General features: G+C 40.6%; 1 protein-coding gene across 2 annotated transcripts in view; it reads right to left on the bottom strand.

Annotated features, from left to right (window-relative positions):
• Positions 1-1,102: 1,102 nt before the first annotated feature.
• Positions 1,103-16,748, bottom strand: part of LOC144663373 (A disintegrin and metalloproteinase with thrombospondin motifs 6-like) — a 27,684-nt gene continuing 12,038 nt past the window's right edge. For both annotated transcript variants that reach the window (XM_078524291.1, XM_078524290.1), the window contains 16 exons: positions 16,370-16,523; positions 15,613-15,708; positions 14,816-14,955; positions 13,490-13,556; positions 11,254-11,335; positions 10,379-10,500; positions 9,846-9,969; positions 9,207-9,296; positions 8,189-8,349; positions 7,285-7,417; positions 6,478-6,607; positions 5,551-5,761; positions 4,853-5,009; positions 3,992-4,173; positions 3,514-3,657; positions 1,103-1,339 (listed from right to left, as the gene is read on the bottom strand). In XM_078524291.1, coding sequence (XP_078380417.1) covers positions 1,331-1,339; positions 3,514-3,657; positions 3,992-4,173; positions 4,853-5,009; positions 5,551-5,761; positions 6,478-6,607; positions 7,285-7,417; positions 8,189-8,349; positions 9,207-9,296; positions 9,846-9,969; positions 10,379-10,500; positions 11,254-11,335; positions 13,490-13,556; positions 14,816-14,955; positions 15,613-15,708; positions 16,370-16,523 — 2,002 coding nt within the window. In that variant the 3' untranslated portion in view covers positions 1,103-1,330. The remainder of the gene's footprint in view (positions 1,340-3,513; positions 3,658-3,991; positions 4,174-4,852; positions 5,010-5,550; positions 5,762-6,477; positions 6,608-7,284; positions 7,418-8,188; positions 8,350-9,206; positions 9,297-9,845; positions 9,970-10,378; positions 10,501-11,253; positions 11,336-13,489; positions 13,557-14,815; positions 14,956-15,612; positions 15,709-16,369; positions 16,524-16,748) is intronic.

The raw sequence follows: 16,748 nt of genomic DNA, 5'->3' as shown, positions 1-16,748 counted from the left end.
TGATTGGCTCTGAACGCCCCGAGGGATTAATTAGTCGCTTTGCGAAAGAAATCTGTCTGTCATCGGAAATGTGAGAGTTGTATTCTGTCTGTCATCGCAAATTTGACTCATGTATGTAAACACTGGAGCACGTGCATGTCTACGGAAGAACTGGAAGAGCTTTTCGAGTCCTGCCTGTAGGAAGTTTTGACCAATTTGCAGAGCAGAGGTCAAAACTATCCGTTGAAATGCGAACAGAGGCAAGCATTGCGCCACCTTTTCGAAGGAAAAGATGTAATGGCGGTGTTGTTCACTGCTTTTTTTTAGCGACTTGTCCTTCCGCCGTCTCGCTAGCCGCATCTCCCAAACATTCTCTAGCAAAAACCTCAGAGACAGTGGTAAATGTAACACACAGATTGACGAGTTTGCATCCGCATGGACTACAAACTATATCTGAAAGTCCCTCACGTTTTATTGATGTGTGATAATTAAAACTAGCGCTTCCAAAAGCCACGTCCTAGCAATACCGAGGTTGTAATGCATCAAACGTATCGCATATTGCTGGGACTAGTAGTACATGGAGATGAAAAGTTTTTAACTTGTGAACCTACTTATGTATGGTCGAACTCCCACGAGTCATCCCCGTAGCTCTATGAGAGCGTCCGTCCCGTTTGCGGAAAGTCATTGATTTGACTCTAATGTACCGCGCCCTGTCCCGAATAAGCGCCCTCCTTGAAGTGCCAAAAGTAAATAAGCGCCCCGGGCGCTAAATTTAATCATTACGGTAAGGGGAAAACGGGTTATTTCCGAGTATCTTTGACATTTCGATTATTATGATGTACTAGCCTTTCTACGTTAAAAAAAGTCAACATACGATTTCTCAAGTTCCCAACAAATTTCAGTTGACGTGCTCTACCTGCCAATAGTGTCCCATCACATGCTTATGGTTGGCATGGGTTTTGGCCTGAAATAAGTAAAATCACTGGAAACCCATGGTAATAAATATCCTGGACTTTTGCAAGACAGTACGGTAAAAAGTAAAGAAGGTTGGTGATCAGTAGGTGCTGGATCAAGAAAAACTATTCAGTTCTTCATAGAACAAGGCATAAGACACTGATTGGGATTTACAGTTGTTCAGTGAAATTTTTCTGCAGTCTTAAATGCAGATTTAATAGGCAACAGAACACAGTTCGTTCTCGCTAACTAAACTGCTTTTATTGCTCTTTTAGATTAAAACCGAGATTCATTTTTGTTTCTTCTAAGCTACAAGCAAGGGAAAGTCTTCGCGTTTTTAATTTATTGTCATTCGTTTTCTTCATGCAGCTGCCATTCTCTGTTAGTAAAGTCTGAACTAAGGGTTCTGAAAAAAAGAATAGGAGAGATGGAACAATTAGTCATCATAATAGATCAGGTTTTTGTCGGGCTCAGCCTAAAAGTCCTCTTAATGACATGCGCGAAGCGCAAACAAGACCTTGAGTGAGAGGAAAGAGGCGGAGACAATCTTACAACATCAGCCGTCAAAAATTGCTATTTTGTCAGTTATCGGAGATTGAACCTCTAGGTACTAAGCTGAGTCCATGTGAATTGTTTTAAATATCCTGTAACATTTCTAAATCTTTCTCCGAAACTTGGAAGAATCGAGAAAACGCGCGCAATGATTTTGTAGACGACCCTCAGCCACTGCACACTAATGTGAGGGTGCTAATGGGGGTACCCAATTGTCAGTTAACTGCTAATTTTAAGGCAAATTGTCAGTAAACTACTATTTTTTTGGCCAATTGTCAGTTAACTACTAATTTTAGTTATCTATTAACTTTCATTTTCTTACAGCGAAAAGTATTGTGTCATAACCCGAATTTTCTTTACTTCAGCACGTCAGTAATAAAAAAATAAATTGACAGGCATGCAAGACTCTCGCGCACGCGTATGAACCATTTTCATAGTCTCGATCTTACGAGTAGATGTTTGAGAGTCCTCCCCTTTTGTATAATTAGGGAAAGGTCTCTGAATATTTGTTTTGAGCAATGGTTTTTATTCTATTGACTGCCAATTTTCCATGAGTATTTGCTTCAAGTTTGGACTGTGTTTGGTACTGCTGGTTGGTATTGCGTTACAAAAGGCAAGATTTTAAGTTTTGGTTTGGAGGGCCTGCTCCTGTTTTCAAAATTAACTTCCGCGAGGGTTCCTTGAACTAGGCTTTCTGGGTAACCCCTCTCGATAAGATGTGATTGGAAGTGCTTAATTTTTTTTCTCAAATTTTGTTTCAGAGGAATTTGTTCTAAGCAGCTTTAAGACCTCCTCTTTGATAAAACCTTTATCAACTCCTGATGGGCGACATGAGAAGTAATAAGTGTACTGATTGAAAGGTTTCAGTGGGCTTGTAATGGGTGCATATGTCAAGCACTGATTCGTATGATGCGACCGCCATTTTAGTGCCGATGGCAGTTCCGTGCCGATGGCAGTTCCTGATGGGCGACATGAGAAGTAATAAGTGTACTGATTGAAAGGTTTCAGTGGGCTTGTAATGGGTGCATATGTCAAGCACTGATTCGTATGATGCGACCGCCATTTTAGTGCCGATGGCAGTTCCGTGCGTTTGTAGGTAACAACTTTAAGTCAAATGCATCTAGTTGAAAATTAAAACTTTTCCGCTTGTCGTTTGATTTCCATGAAATGGATCGAATGTTTACAAGCTATGTCCATAAAATTGTGCTTTGCCATGTCAAACGGTATGCGACCTCAGGCTCTGTGCCGTTCAAATGCCGATTCTTTGTCATCATCTCGATAAAAATTTCGACGCCATCACGGAGATCAACATGTGCCTGGTACGACCTTAGTACCTTTTGCATATAATATCAGTTATTATTAAAAACTAGAAATGGTATATTGCACTTCCTGCGTTTTGATTGGTTAACATGCAATGGTACATGAGCTCATATACCATTGAACACAAAAATGAAAGCCGACACGCGTCAACGAAACAGCTTGGGAGCTAAAATATTGCAGTTCTTTGGGCGTTTTTAACTGAAACAATTATTCCACTCGCGCTTGTTGGATATGAGATCGTTATAGCCGACTTGGCGCCAGGCGCCTCGTAGGCTATTTACCATCTCATATCCAACGCGTGCTCGTGGGAATAATTGTTAAATATGTCACCTGGCCACGCAGCGGGACAGGTAAATGTCACGAAAAAGCTTTGCTGTAAGGAAAAACTTTGTTTCTTTTATGAACAACAGCAATCGTATTCAGAATAATAAATAGAATGTCACTTAACTGTTAACTTTTCATTTATCAGTTAACTACTTATTTTTTGGCCAAATATCAGTTAACTACTATTTTTTTTGGCCAATTGTCAGTTAACTGTTAACCCCATTAGCACCCTCTAATGTGTACGATAGCTCAGCCAAGCAAATTGCCGCATTTGCGCTAAGCATTAGTAGAATTCTACTAACAGTGGCTAGGTTATAAAGAACCCTGTAAAATTTTATGCGAAAACCACTTAAAAACGTAACGTTTCCATCCCATAATACGCACCTTATCGTCGATAAACTCATACACGTAGTTAGCTCGTGTTCCTCCGACTCCTTTCCAACAGTTCGCTGATGATCCATACTCACTGTAAGTCTTCTCTCCATCAGCTCCCGTCCAACATTCCCCGTAAAACTGGATTCCAAATACCTGCAGATGTAAACAGTTTTAAAAGACTCTCCTAACTAGGAAAACGGGCGACATCTACGTAGGACTTTCAAAAGCGCAAAACCAGAAGACACTAGTGCATTAAAGCATTAAAGGATGTCGTGCATGAACCGCACGTCGAAATTTTTATTTTGTGTTCTCCAATTTCCCTCCATGTTTTATGATAGTATAAAGCATGACTTTGGCTTCTTTTTTTGCTAAGTTCATTTAATAAAAAGCGAGAATCTTGGAGTTGTGTGTAAACACACGAACCACTTACAAACGGAGCAATGATTATTATGCGTAAATAATAACGTATGACTTTAAAAGTGGTCACCTTAAAAGTGGAATTTTTCACCACCACTTTATGAGCGCACTCCTTAACAGTTTTGTCCAGGTGATGCCAGTCGATTTTACCGCGCATGCTTCCTACTAACTCTGGCAGTGCACGGAATGATTTGGAATCCTTGAAGCAACCCAGTGGTACATATCGTTTGCCATCCGGGCCTTCAATAGAATCTGTAACAAGGAAAAATGTGATAACATTGTTTAATGTTGAAAAAGTTGTTTCCTTTTCATTGTTAATTCGATTGTCACGTCAAGTCACGTTATGTCATGTTATGCCATGCTTGTCTGTCATAACATGTCATGCCATGCATGCCATATCATGTCACGTCATATCACGTCATGTCATGTTATGTCACGTCATGTAATGCCATATCATGTCATGTCATCCCATGTCATGTCATGTCACGTCATGTCATAACATATATGGCCATGTCATGCTATATCATGTCTGCGATGAAATGCCAATGTCATGCCTTGTCAAGTCAAGTCATGCCATACCAAGTCACATCTTGTCATGTCATATCATGTCACATCATGTTATGACTGTCTCGTCTTTTCATTAAATGACTTGTCGTTTGATGTCGTTCCATGTCATGTCATGGCATGTCACGCCATGTTCGTGCCATGTCACGCTATGGCCATATCATTTTCATGTTACACTATTCCATGTCATTGTCATAAGTGTCATTTTATGTCATGGTTGGATATACATCGCATAGAATTTTACGGTTTGGCATGATTATAATAAAGTGCACCTTAACTAGTTCATCCATCTAGCAAAACCCCATTGCAGTTCTTTGCCAGATCGGTAGTATGTTCAAGTATAAATAGTATAATGTTAGCTACTCACGTGGACAGGTAATGTCCGTGTTGCATTCTTCCTCTGTTATAGGCTTGACCGCGTGAACGCAGCGGAGGTTTGAGACGGATACCAGCAATCCCTGCGCGTTCAGTTTCATGCACTTCAGGGTGCGAGTCATCTTACCACCTTCGCACGACTTGGAGCACTGAAAACAAAATGGTGTCGGTAGAAAGTAGTTAAGGTAAAAATGTCTGCGTTGAGCCAAGTGACCTATACCCCTGGAGCTTATCCCGAGTCTGTTGCACTTAGCGACTAGAAGCATTTCTACTTCATCCTTGATGGGATGCTAGTCCACTGCAGGGTTACCCCCATCATTATATTCGCTGCAATGACCCCGCCTATGGCTCGAACGTGGACCGCTCGATCAGAGTCCAGCGCAGTAACCATTAGGCCACCGCGTCTCGCACACAAAATTTTTTTGATCCAGTATTTCTTGGGATCGTAACGATAAACCGTCTACGAGTATTGCTACTTCGCCTGTGTCAAACCTTCGGAGGAAATCTATTTGTCAGGTGGCTCCATTTACAGGTATTTCGTTGTGTGGTTGGTTTTAAATAGTCAAGAAAGCAACGTATGGACTATTACCCTCACAAGAGCCATGCTTTGAGTACCAACCGCCATTCAATAACACCAACGCTCTCTTACAATTTTAAGAACTTAGCTGGCTGGTGCTAATGTTCTCATACCTCACTCCATGCTGAGTGTTTCCATTCAGCTGGGCAAGCGACCTTGTTGCATTCTTGCTGTAGAATTCCTTCCGGTTTCGGGTTTGGACAGGAAGAGTCTTCAACCGTCTCGTAATGACCCTGACTTATCTTTCGCCTGCACACAATCTTTCTCAGCTGAATTCCTTTGCCGCAGGTCCTTGAACATGGCCGCCAACCAGACTCAAACCATCTATAAAGAAAGCAAAGTAAGATTAGTATTCGAAACGACAAGGAGCCTGCGTTTACTCCCTATCTGATTAGCCTACTCCTGGCGCGCACAACGTTTGACATCAGGAAACCTTTAGTTACAGTAAATCAGTGTAAAGGGACTAAGGGAATCACGACTTCAAGTCTGAATTCCATGCTTAAAGGGACTATGTCACGGCTGATTAAAGTTTATTTTATTATTTTTTTTTGCAAAATACTCGCTATTAAACTTAATGCTTGCAAAGAAATTACTTCTATGGATCTAAAAGACAAATCATAGCTTCATTGCAACCAAATGTGTCTCCTGGGTGATATGATGTAAAGTTACAAGCGAACAGTATCAACTTTGAAAACTGTTTCAGTTAGCCCAACAGTATTTCAAAAACACATATCGCAATCCGATTCAATCTTCTTCACTTTAGGCCATCCGTACCTTCTTTTGTATTTGCTGTGTTATTGAAATGTTCCTTCACTGTTTTAAGCGGTTATTTTTTTGTATTTCATTGAATTTGTTGGCCGTTTCCCATGCCTAAATGTGGCTAAAATCCGTGACACAGTCCCTTTAACACCTTCGCTAGTCATTCTACGTGCGAGTTTTCTCTCGGCTATGCAACTTTGTTTCAAAACCAATAACAGAGCGCATGAGAGCGCTGAAGAAAAAATTCGGTAATATGTTACTTATACGGTTCCAGTCCTTACTCGGCTGGACATGGCTGCGTGTTGCAAGCCTGCTCCCTCGGAGGCTTGGTACTGGTCTTGAGACACATTCTATCATTGACGTAACTTCCGTCATCTTTACGCACACACTCAACAAGTCGCTTCTGGTAACCTATGAAGATACATTAAAAATCAATTTAGCACAACCTCTTTTCTGTGTTTGTGTCTGTTTCTCTAACGGCATTCACTGTATAGGAATCTTTCTGTAATATTTTCTTTGTTTAGTTGGCGCCGCGATTTTGCCTTCTATGCGGCAGGCCCGAGGCTGATAATTTACGTAATTGTCACATTTGAGAGCGACCTTTTCCGCTTCAAGTGTTCTATGTGACTCGCACCTTTCTGTTCGCGGCGCACTCATGCCTCTCACTTTGCGCTGTAGTCTCACACGTTCGTTTCTTGTACTTCACTCTTGTTTGTTGCGTTTCGCGTTTCATTCTTGAACTTTGCGCGCGCGTGTACCGCTCACTTTAGGTTCGTTTCTCGCACTTTACTCTTTTCTTTTACTCTTTCCTTTTCTTTCTCGAACTTTTCGCGCGATCTTGTCTTGCCCTTGTATCTTTGCCTTTGTATCTTGCACTTCGTGCCGTACTCTGAAACTCTGGCAATCCCCCTTTTCGCCCAGTCTTAGGCTTCTTTTGTCCGCTTTCTGATTTGATCAGTCCATGTCCAGTGAAAAAGCCGAGAAAAGCTGTCGCGATCGAGGGACTGAATCACCTCCCTTTTACTTTGTTCGTTTCAATAGTACAGGTTATGAAAAATGTCTTTGGCCGTGATATGTGATTTATTTACCTCCAGCGCAATCTTCAGAGCACGCGTCCCAGTCCCCGACCTTCCACTCCACCTGGTCAGGGGTTACTTCAACTTTTTGAGGCGATAAGAAGTGATAGTCTACTCCGGGGTTATTTCCGTTAATATATACGTACTGTAAAAGAATGAAAATCAGAACAAAATTATGCATGGTACCTAATATAATAAAGAACTCACTTGTATAAGAGGAGGGAAGTGGGAGTGATAAAGATTAACGTCTAGTATATAGAATCGCATTTTTAGTTTTTTATACAATTAACAATTATTGGATGAGTTTGAGCATGATAGCGAGAATTATCAAGGCCGAGGTTTGTGTTATCAGCCGAAGAAGAATTCGAATTCGGCAGATTATTTATCTGCTCGCCATTGACAAATCACGATATTTTGAAACCGGTCCGGAACGAATCCAAAACTGGACATGCTATTTTGCAGGTCCAGTTTTGGATCCGTTCCGGACCTGTTCCAGAACGGTCCCGTGTAAACAGAATGCTTACCCGGTCCGAAAAACGGACCGGATCCGTTCCGGACCGGTCCCATCGTAAACATAGACTAAATCTCCCTTATATGGGTGCATAAATTTATGTGCCCCCTTTTTCGCTAACCCTCCCCCTATTCGCACCAGCCCTCTCCACCCTTAAAATAATAACCGGTCCCCAAAAAAGGAATAAGAGGTTATGTATTTTACAGTACAACAACAAAGTAGCCACAATATGTAAAAGTTTGTCAGGTGAAAAACTCTAATGGATAGTTCTTGCACTTTAGATGGCCAGTTCAAACGAAATCCGTCATAAAGTTTTCAATATAATAACATGCCCAAAAGTTATAAAAAAATAAAACAAAAACTTTGGCTACGGGGTTGCGCAAAGCACTGCACTATCTCTCTTACCTCTAATTTGAGTTCTTGCTTGGTGGGTCCAGGAATTTCAACTTTATCTTTCCAAAAATAGTCTTCGTGGTCGTAAGCTACTTTTGTTCCAGCAACTTTCACCACAGTACTCCATGTGTAAGCTACTCTGTAAACCCATTGATTCTTCTCATTTTTCACTCCTGAGAAAACATTCAGAGAAAGTCTTAGGCCCGGTTCAGACGCCGATCTTTTCATGAGCCGAACTTAATTCCTTGAATTAAGTACATGAAAAGATCGGCGTCTGAATCAAATTAGATCGGCTATTTCAATTTGGAACGGCTCACCCGTTCTTTTCGCCTGGCTTGGCCGAGAATTTCGCCTGTGGAACGCCTTTGGAACGGCTTTGATTCAGACGCCGTACTTTTCATGTGCCGATCCTAATTCATAAATCATTATAATGAATTTTGCCAGCAGTTTACCTCAATTACTGTAACTGTATTAGGAACGGCCTCGCAACGGCTAAAAAGTACGGCGTCTGAATCAAGAGGCGTACTTTTGTCAATTTGGGTCGGTCCAAATTCGAATTGAGTTCGGCTCATGAAAAGTACGGCGTCTGAACCGGGCCTTACTCAGTAGAACATTCTCATGCATTCTGGGTTTTAGTCTTGCATAATGCATTTATGAGCAAAATTAAGAAGTATATTCGTAAACAAAATGCTTTAAAGATATAATTGACTTTCCACGTTTTGCCCTGTTTATTTTTTTTAATCAAACCATAAAATAAATAAGCGTTATTACTTGCTATAGATCCTACAAACAGTTAGGAAATAAATCGTTACTCTATATTGTTACTTGTTTCTGGTAGTTTTGCCCTCAAATTAAATACCGATTATAAGACGTCAGGACATCCCTACTCTTAAAAAATTGAAATTCAGCTTCTGTCAGCAAAAACAAACTAAAACTGACAAGTAAAACTGAAACAACTAACTAAATTTTTTTCATTTCGTTACTCTCAAAACGTTTCCAAGCTCTGATTTGATATCAACTTATTACTTACCTAACATGTTTTTGTTTTTTTCTTTCATGTTGGCGAAAATATTGGTTGAACCAATTGGTATCGTAACGATTTCGCCAGGTTTATTTGGCCCTTGAAACAATAACAAGAATAAATACATTATTTGCTTAAAAACTTCATAATTTTAACAATACTAAGCATCTAAAAAGACTTGATCGTGCTTTTTTCTTTATAAAGCCTGCAATGAAAGTGACGAGAGCACGAAAGAAATGTAGGGTGAAACACGAGCCCCAGGTGATTCTCTCTACTTCTTTAGTGATCTTGTCACTCCCTTGCGTACTCTTGCGTGCTTAATAAAAGAAAGAGGTGCTGTCAGTTTTTTCTCCTTTTTTAATTTTAGAGAAACTGGCTTCAAGCAAGTGTATAGAGTAAACGCAAAACTTTGCAGTAAAACGCGATCAAAGTTAGTTGCCGCGAATATGTTTTGAGGCGTTTATACATTTCGAGAAGTCTGCAATACGTAAAACCTTCATTTCATATGACACTTAGTTTTTCATAGCCCGCAAGATTTTAAATATCTAATTAAAACTGTAGACTTTGATCTGGTTTGTTCCTATTGGAAAAGTTGCTGTCTGTGCCGATGTGACATGTTCGACAAAGGAATTTTCCTTCTGATTTTACCCCATCTCCGCCAGTTGACTGTGTACTTTCCACTGACAGGGTTACACGTGGAACTGTCTCCTCCACATACTGCACAGCGGTCATACTTGACTCCTGAGTCCAGTTTGCTGTCACAACCAACAGACTGAAAATGTAAACAGAAAGTAAGGTTTTAGTCTGCGTTCGAGCCTAGTGGCCCTTTGGGCCGGAGAATATCCCGGTTTTCAAAGCATGAAGTGATTAAGAGTATTTCTACTCCCCCCTGGATGGGATGCTAGTCCATCGTAGGGTGATCCCTAGCATTAAATCTGCCGGTAGCCATTTATACAACTGGGTGGAGAGAGGCACTATGAGAGTAAAGTGTTTTGCCCAAGAACACAACACAGCACCCCGGCCAGGGCTCGAACCTGGTTACTGCCAGATGTTAAAAGGAAGAAATAAATAAAATATACTTCATTTTAAAATGTCCCGTGCAACAGTAAGTGCCCCGTGCCCCATGTGTCGCGGGAGCCTTAAAAAATAATACACTACAAAAATATTATTAAAATGCTTACCTTGCAAACTCCCTCAATGCAGACATCTTTAACCCTGGGATTGCTGCTGCATCGTGTGCCATCCTTAACTCGGCCTCGAGGTTTTGCTATGCTTCCTCGGCGACACGATAGCATGCAAGGGTCTAGGTGGAAAAACAATAAGGCGACACGTAAATTTAGCAGCTTTTCTTGAAACAAGGTATTGTATCATTTAATTTGCAGCACCTCAATATCTTTGGAGATAAATCGCTTGATTCGAATAACATTATGTTTGCCAGAGAGAACTAACAAGCTCAAATGAGTATTGCAAGACCACCACACACCTCTATTATATATTACAGTAAAAAACCTTTTAGGAATACGCGAATGTGCCGAAATGTGAGTCCAGTGGTACATGTATTCGCTTACAGTAGTCTAGCTATAATGCGTTATCCCTGGCTCGTTTTTAAGGCAAAACCAGATATAAGGTATTGTAGGACATGTGAAACGAAAGCAGGTGACAAAATTGAAAGCCAAATTGAAAGTGCTGTTTAAAAGAACCAAAGTCCGAAAATTTAAAATACTCTACGTTGTGCAGCGAATATGGCGGCGTACGCAGTATGCTGAATTTCTAAAAATATGACCAAATTGCGAAGAAATAGGTTTTCGAATTTGAATTCTGTCTATGTGCACTAATAAAGTGTTAAGTGTTAGGTTTAGCGCCATTAGAGAAACACCCATAACCAACGAGTTCGAAAAGTAAAGACGGATCTACATGTACCTTCAATTCAAAGCGGTCTATGAACATGTTATTTTGCACTAACATTACCTTGACATATATCAATAACATGCTAAGTGGTTAAGATTTAGTATTTTGATGTCGTCAAATGTCATTTAATTTTCTAATACGTCATTACCTGATCCCCACTGCACTAAGGACTTTGAATCAAATGCCTGACACTGGAGAAGTCGATAGTCTTTAGAACCTGCAGGACAAGGCTAAAGGAAGCAAAGAATCACGAATGTTGTTTGGTGGGACTGTCAGACAAGTAGCTTAACAGAAGGCAAAACATGTTTATATTGCGCAAGACAGAAGAGTGTTTGTAAAAAATCTTCCAAGAAACAGAAGCATAACAAAATATATTTACAAAGTGTCGATATCACTTAACAGTCATTGAATATGGACCATTATTTGCCTAGTTCCTGTAAGGCTTTTTCCGCGGCCGTCGCGGTATTGTACGACGTGACTACCGTATTTACTCGAATAAGCAGCGCGGCGCTTATTAAATTTTTCGCGCCTCAAGTGCGGCGCTTATTCGAGGGCAGCGCAAAGAATCTAATCTTTTACAGTTATTAAAAATAACGTCTTTGGATTGTCAGTATTCGTCTCTTGCTGAAGAGAGAAGTGGCGCTAGCTGTCCTGGAAAAGTTCGCGGCCTTCACAAAATTTACAGAACTACGTTTTGTGAGAATGTTGGATAGAAAAAATAATGGGCGAGCGGTAAAACAATCACTTTGAACTGCAAAACATCGCTTTGTAGTGCTGTTTTTAGTTAAACGGGATTCCTCGAATTAGCTCCGCATCGGGATTGGGGCGCCTATTCGAGGGCGCGCTCCGCTCTATTTTGTCCCAAATGCGGCGCTTATTCGAGGGCGGTGCTTATTCGGGGGCGGCGCTTATTCGAGTAAATACGGTACTCGTTAAGGTGACGTATCCGGGGCGAACGGCTTTTTCGCTCGTTCCACGTGACCCAAAACTGGTTGACCGCGACAAAAATAGAGGCCTAGGAACTAGACAGGACCATTATATCATGACTAACAAACATGGTCGGAAAAAGTCTTATTCCGGCCTTATTTAAAAAAAAAAAATAAAATTAGCAAGATTTATTTATATTTCGTGATTTTTTCGACGTTTTTGCTTGTTTACAAGCTAAAAACGTAGAATAGCGGTTATGTGGACAAAATTTGGAACCACATATTTGTAAACTCTCAAGGGACTTTTTTAATTTCTCAAGGGACTGTTTTAATTTCTCAAGGGATTACTTTCCGCTGTGGGTGATCACTTGCGATCTCGTGGAAAAAACGTGACTTGTCACATTTACCAACGTTATATAACAATTTTAAAAGTGGCATGTCAGCTTTCTTATCTTAACGCACGTGTGTCTGAAAGGCGATCTATAAAAAGCGTCGCACAAACAATGGATTGCGTAACTAAAACACGAATTACAACATGCGCTCGTATCTACGCAGTTCGAGTGGAATTTCAGTCAAAGACAGCAAAATTCTTTCGTATTTCATCTTCAAATATAATTTGAAAGGATTCACTGTATATATGGCTTTTGTTTAATCCTGGGTCTTGATATCCGACCCTCGCAGAGCGGCCAGAGCCTAGACAAAACGCAGCTTGAGTGTAACGATTTGCTTACGCCGCAATTATATGCGCAATGTTTTCTCCGACAGTAGTCGGAAATATCCGTATTTTTTTTCGTGCTTTTTCGTGGAGCAATCGTAACGATACGGCCTTGAACACATTGAACAGCGGTCTACCTATAACAATTCAAATATGGCGTCGCAAAAACAAAGCGTCGAACGCATATTTTGCTGTTTCATTTGCTAATTTCGCTGCCGTAATCGACTGCCTCGAAAGTTCCTTGCAATTTTAAAGTATAGAATTGTCAGATCTCGGTGAAATTTGCACTGTTTATTTGTGTAATGTTAAGGAATATGTGTATAAATACCCGGCGCGGACGAGCCATTTTTGACAACATTATATGGCTGCATTTCCTCCGCGAAGATAGGAAATTGTTAAACTAAACTACAAAGAAACTGTAATGATAAGTTCGAAAAACAATGCACAGGATAAACCTTCGACTCATACTTCATGCAAAAACGTCGATATCTCGAAGAGACTTTGATTTAAATAGAAAATTATTCCAGTCGCGTTTATTGGACATCAGATGAGAAAAGCCATCTGTAGTGGATTCGCTGATTGAACCATGTATGGTTCGAATTAAACCCAAGCGAACAGTCATCTTCAGTGCACATGCTCAGTAATTATAAACATGGGGTGGGGAGGGTAGAACTCGACATACACTGCACCATCCCATATCCAACTCTTACTCGAAGAATAATTTTCTAATGTCCTATCTTTACCTGGGTGTTACACATTTTCCACAATCCCTTCTCTGATCCTTCGCAGTACTTTCCACCATTTTGCGGCCTGTGTCATAACATTTGAATGACGATTACACAATGACATTTAAGTGTTGTATTATTTAGAGCTAGTTAGGTGTAAAAAGAACAGATTTTTAAAAAACCACCCAAACATTTGCATTTATGCTATTAATATCGCATTATATTACTTTCACTTCGACGTGTCAATGTAAATCGAGGCCAATAGTTAGCTATTTAAAAGAATGCGATCTTCAAACTTGGGCAGGAATTTATGGTGTTGCAAAGAATAATTACATCGATGGTGATATATTCACACAGCTAAGTGGAAGGGGTTTTCACAAGAAACGAAAGATAATGATTTTGGATCCTGTATTTTTTAGTGTTTTTTAGTAGCTTTTGTTTTGGTAAATGTTGCAGATATCCAATTGTTATATGTTGTGCTTGGCAAAGCACAATGCGAAATTAAAGATAAGCTGTTAAAGGGGCAGTGTCACGAGAAGTCTTCTAAGTTTTGAGTAAACTATGCTAGAACTGTGGGGGGGGGGGGGACAGGGGGGTCTGAACCTCTCGCCTCCCGTACCTTTTACTCCCGCTTCCCGTACCTTTTACTCCCGCCTCCCGCCCCTTTCCGTAGCGGTTCTCTCCTGTTTGTTCCATGTCCATTGCGAAATATAATGAAATGTTACGAAATCTCACTCGTTTTCTCCCGGTTCCCGCCACCTTAAAAATCCCGCTTCCCGCCCCCTCTCCTCCCGCTTCCCGCCCCTTTTCTCCCGGGCTCCCGCCCCCCTATCCCCCCTCCACAGAACTATGAGGGTAAACTCACTGATAAACAAAATAACCTTTGAAAAATAAAAATAAAAGCATAAATTCATTCTCCAAGATGTGAATAAACCCTACTAAATGGTCTTTTTGTGGTTTTCCTCAAAGTGACACTGTCAACTTGAAAACGCTGACCCGACTTTTTCAAGTTTTAAGCCACTTTCCTCCCACCCATGCATAGCCACACCACTTTTTAACAATTTTCACGACTAGTACAGTATGTTTCAGCATGGCCAGGTCACTTTGAGTGGAATTCCAACTAATACCGACCTTTCATTGGATTTTCAGGAAGCACTAAATCACGGTGACACTGCCTCTTTAATGACGCGCACTGAACCTACAGCTTAGCGGTAGAGCGTACGCCCGTGCTCGGAAGGTCACGGATTCGATTACTGTTGGAGAACTTGCTCCCATGTTTTCCAATGTGTTTGTGTTACTGATTAAAATATTGTATTATAAATTATCATCTAAGGTTATTCTTACACAGGGTTGGTACAGGTTCTTGTTTTCCACTGTACGCCTCCACCACAAGTTTGCGTGCATGACTGTGTGTCCTGCCAATCACTCCATCCCCCGTCAATCATCGGAGAGCCATCATCCACACATTCACCTTTTATGCACCACTTCAAAGACATTAGACGTTCATTTCATTCATTTTGTAACAATAGTCGAGAAAACAAATGAAATTTTTGGCAAATCGTAGCCAGCGAGCAAGCTCTCTTAGGGGTAAAGGACATGAAGGAGCTGGCTTGCAGGTGAGGCAAATCTTCTTTGTTTCCGAGTCTTATTTTTTCAATCTAAAAGTTAACTCAAGCACGCATTGTTACCTCAGCAGGACGCAATAAGTGTACATTGCGTTGCTACGCAATTTGATGGACGAAAACCGACCGCAGGCTCAGTCATTTTTTAATGCTAATTCTGCAGTTGTTTTCCCTACAATCTGCTAATTCTGCAGTTGTTTTCCCTACAATCTGAATCGAAGTCCATCACGATTCTTATTATGTCAAAAAATGTTTACAGACGCTGCTCATAATCAGCTGAAAAAATGGGAGTGGTCGGATGGCATTGATAACGCTAACAACCACTTTGCTGGGTCACTTTTACTTTAAGGGGACCCAAAGCAATTGAATCACACTTTTCTAGCCTGCCAATTTACATAAGACAACGAAATGGAACTATTATGAGACGGTAAGGTTGAAATAATTTTCTAGAAATATTTAAGGAATATATTGATTACTCGAAATTGACAGGCGTGGTTTGGACTGTCTTTTTATACTCACATGCCGATCGCCACATCTTGTGCCATCAATAGGCGGAGCTCCATAGCTGATACATTTATAACCATCATTGGTACAGTACAAGGAGCCACAGTCAGACTAACAAAAATGGAAGTGAAGGCGTTTAATACATGGCATCTATCAGTTTTTTTTCATCTTAATAGTAAGGTCAGCTGAAGTCATTTCATTTGTCTATTACTTAGTCTCAACAAAACCGGATTTTCAACATGCCTTTTTCTAATTGGCATTGGTAATGTTCACGCAAGTTTCATGCTTTTATATTGACCTCTTTGATTGGAAGACAAAGCGTTTAAAAACTCAGAACCTCCTAAGACTAGAGCGCAGCTTATCATGTTTGCGGAGGCTTACTCTGGTGACTCGACGCGAATCCCGTCTACAGATCTATGGCCACAATGCCTGGAAAAGGGTTTTTCCATACGTAAGCTACACAGATTCTCAGTGTTATAATAGCGTAATCCTTGCTGCCTCTTTTGGAATTGTGATCCCGGTGTGATCCGTGGTTAGTTTTTTTTTAATTTGCACTAGCTAAAATTGCAGTACAGGAACTGCTATTTCCTTTGCGGTACACCCTCATTCCTAAACGCCAAGATGGCGAAGGCGATGACAAAACCTATCATGATAATCTTTGCCTTAACTGACAAATTTAACGAAAAGAACGAAATGAAAATCATTACTTGCCATTCCCCCCGCTTCAGAAGAGAAACTTCGCTTCGCGTGTTCGCTAACCTAATCGACTTACTTTTTTCTGTTGACACTGATAGTATTCGGGGCCATACTGCAGCCTGCACTGGAATGTAGCATTCATGATTTGTCCTGGCAGTTTATTGTGGAAGATGCTTGGCTCTTGAATGAAGTCATGAGGGTTGTCATCCAAACACGATGAGCCAGAACCACTGGAAGCAAAGTGTTGAAGGTTGATGAACAAACACGGCTACTTTTGGAATCAACAAATTGTTAAATTTAACTTTAATTATTTAATTTTAAATTCAGTAGAACCGTAATTCGTACTCTGAAGGGAAACAAAAAAACAGTTCGAGTTAGCGGGGTTTCGAGTTATCAGGGTTGATTGAATATTTAATTTGCCAAGTTTATAATAATTGATAGTTTGCCGATTTTGA

This window comes from Oculina patagonica, chromosome 8 (assembly GCF_052425735.1).
Source record: "Oculina patagonica isolate OP01 chromosome 8, crgOcupat, whole genome shotgun sequence".
In the NCBI taxonomy this organism is placed as follows: Eukaryota; Metazoa; Cnidaria; class Anthozoa; order Scleractinia; family Oculinidae; genus Oculina; species Oculina patagonica.
This window is presented reverse-complemented; position numbering and strand designations above follow the sequence as displayed.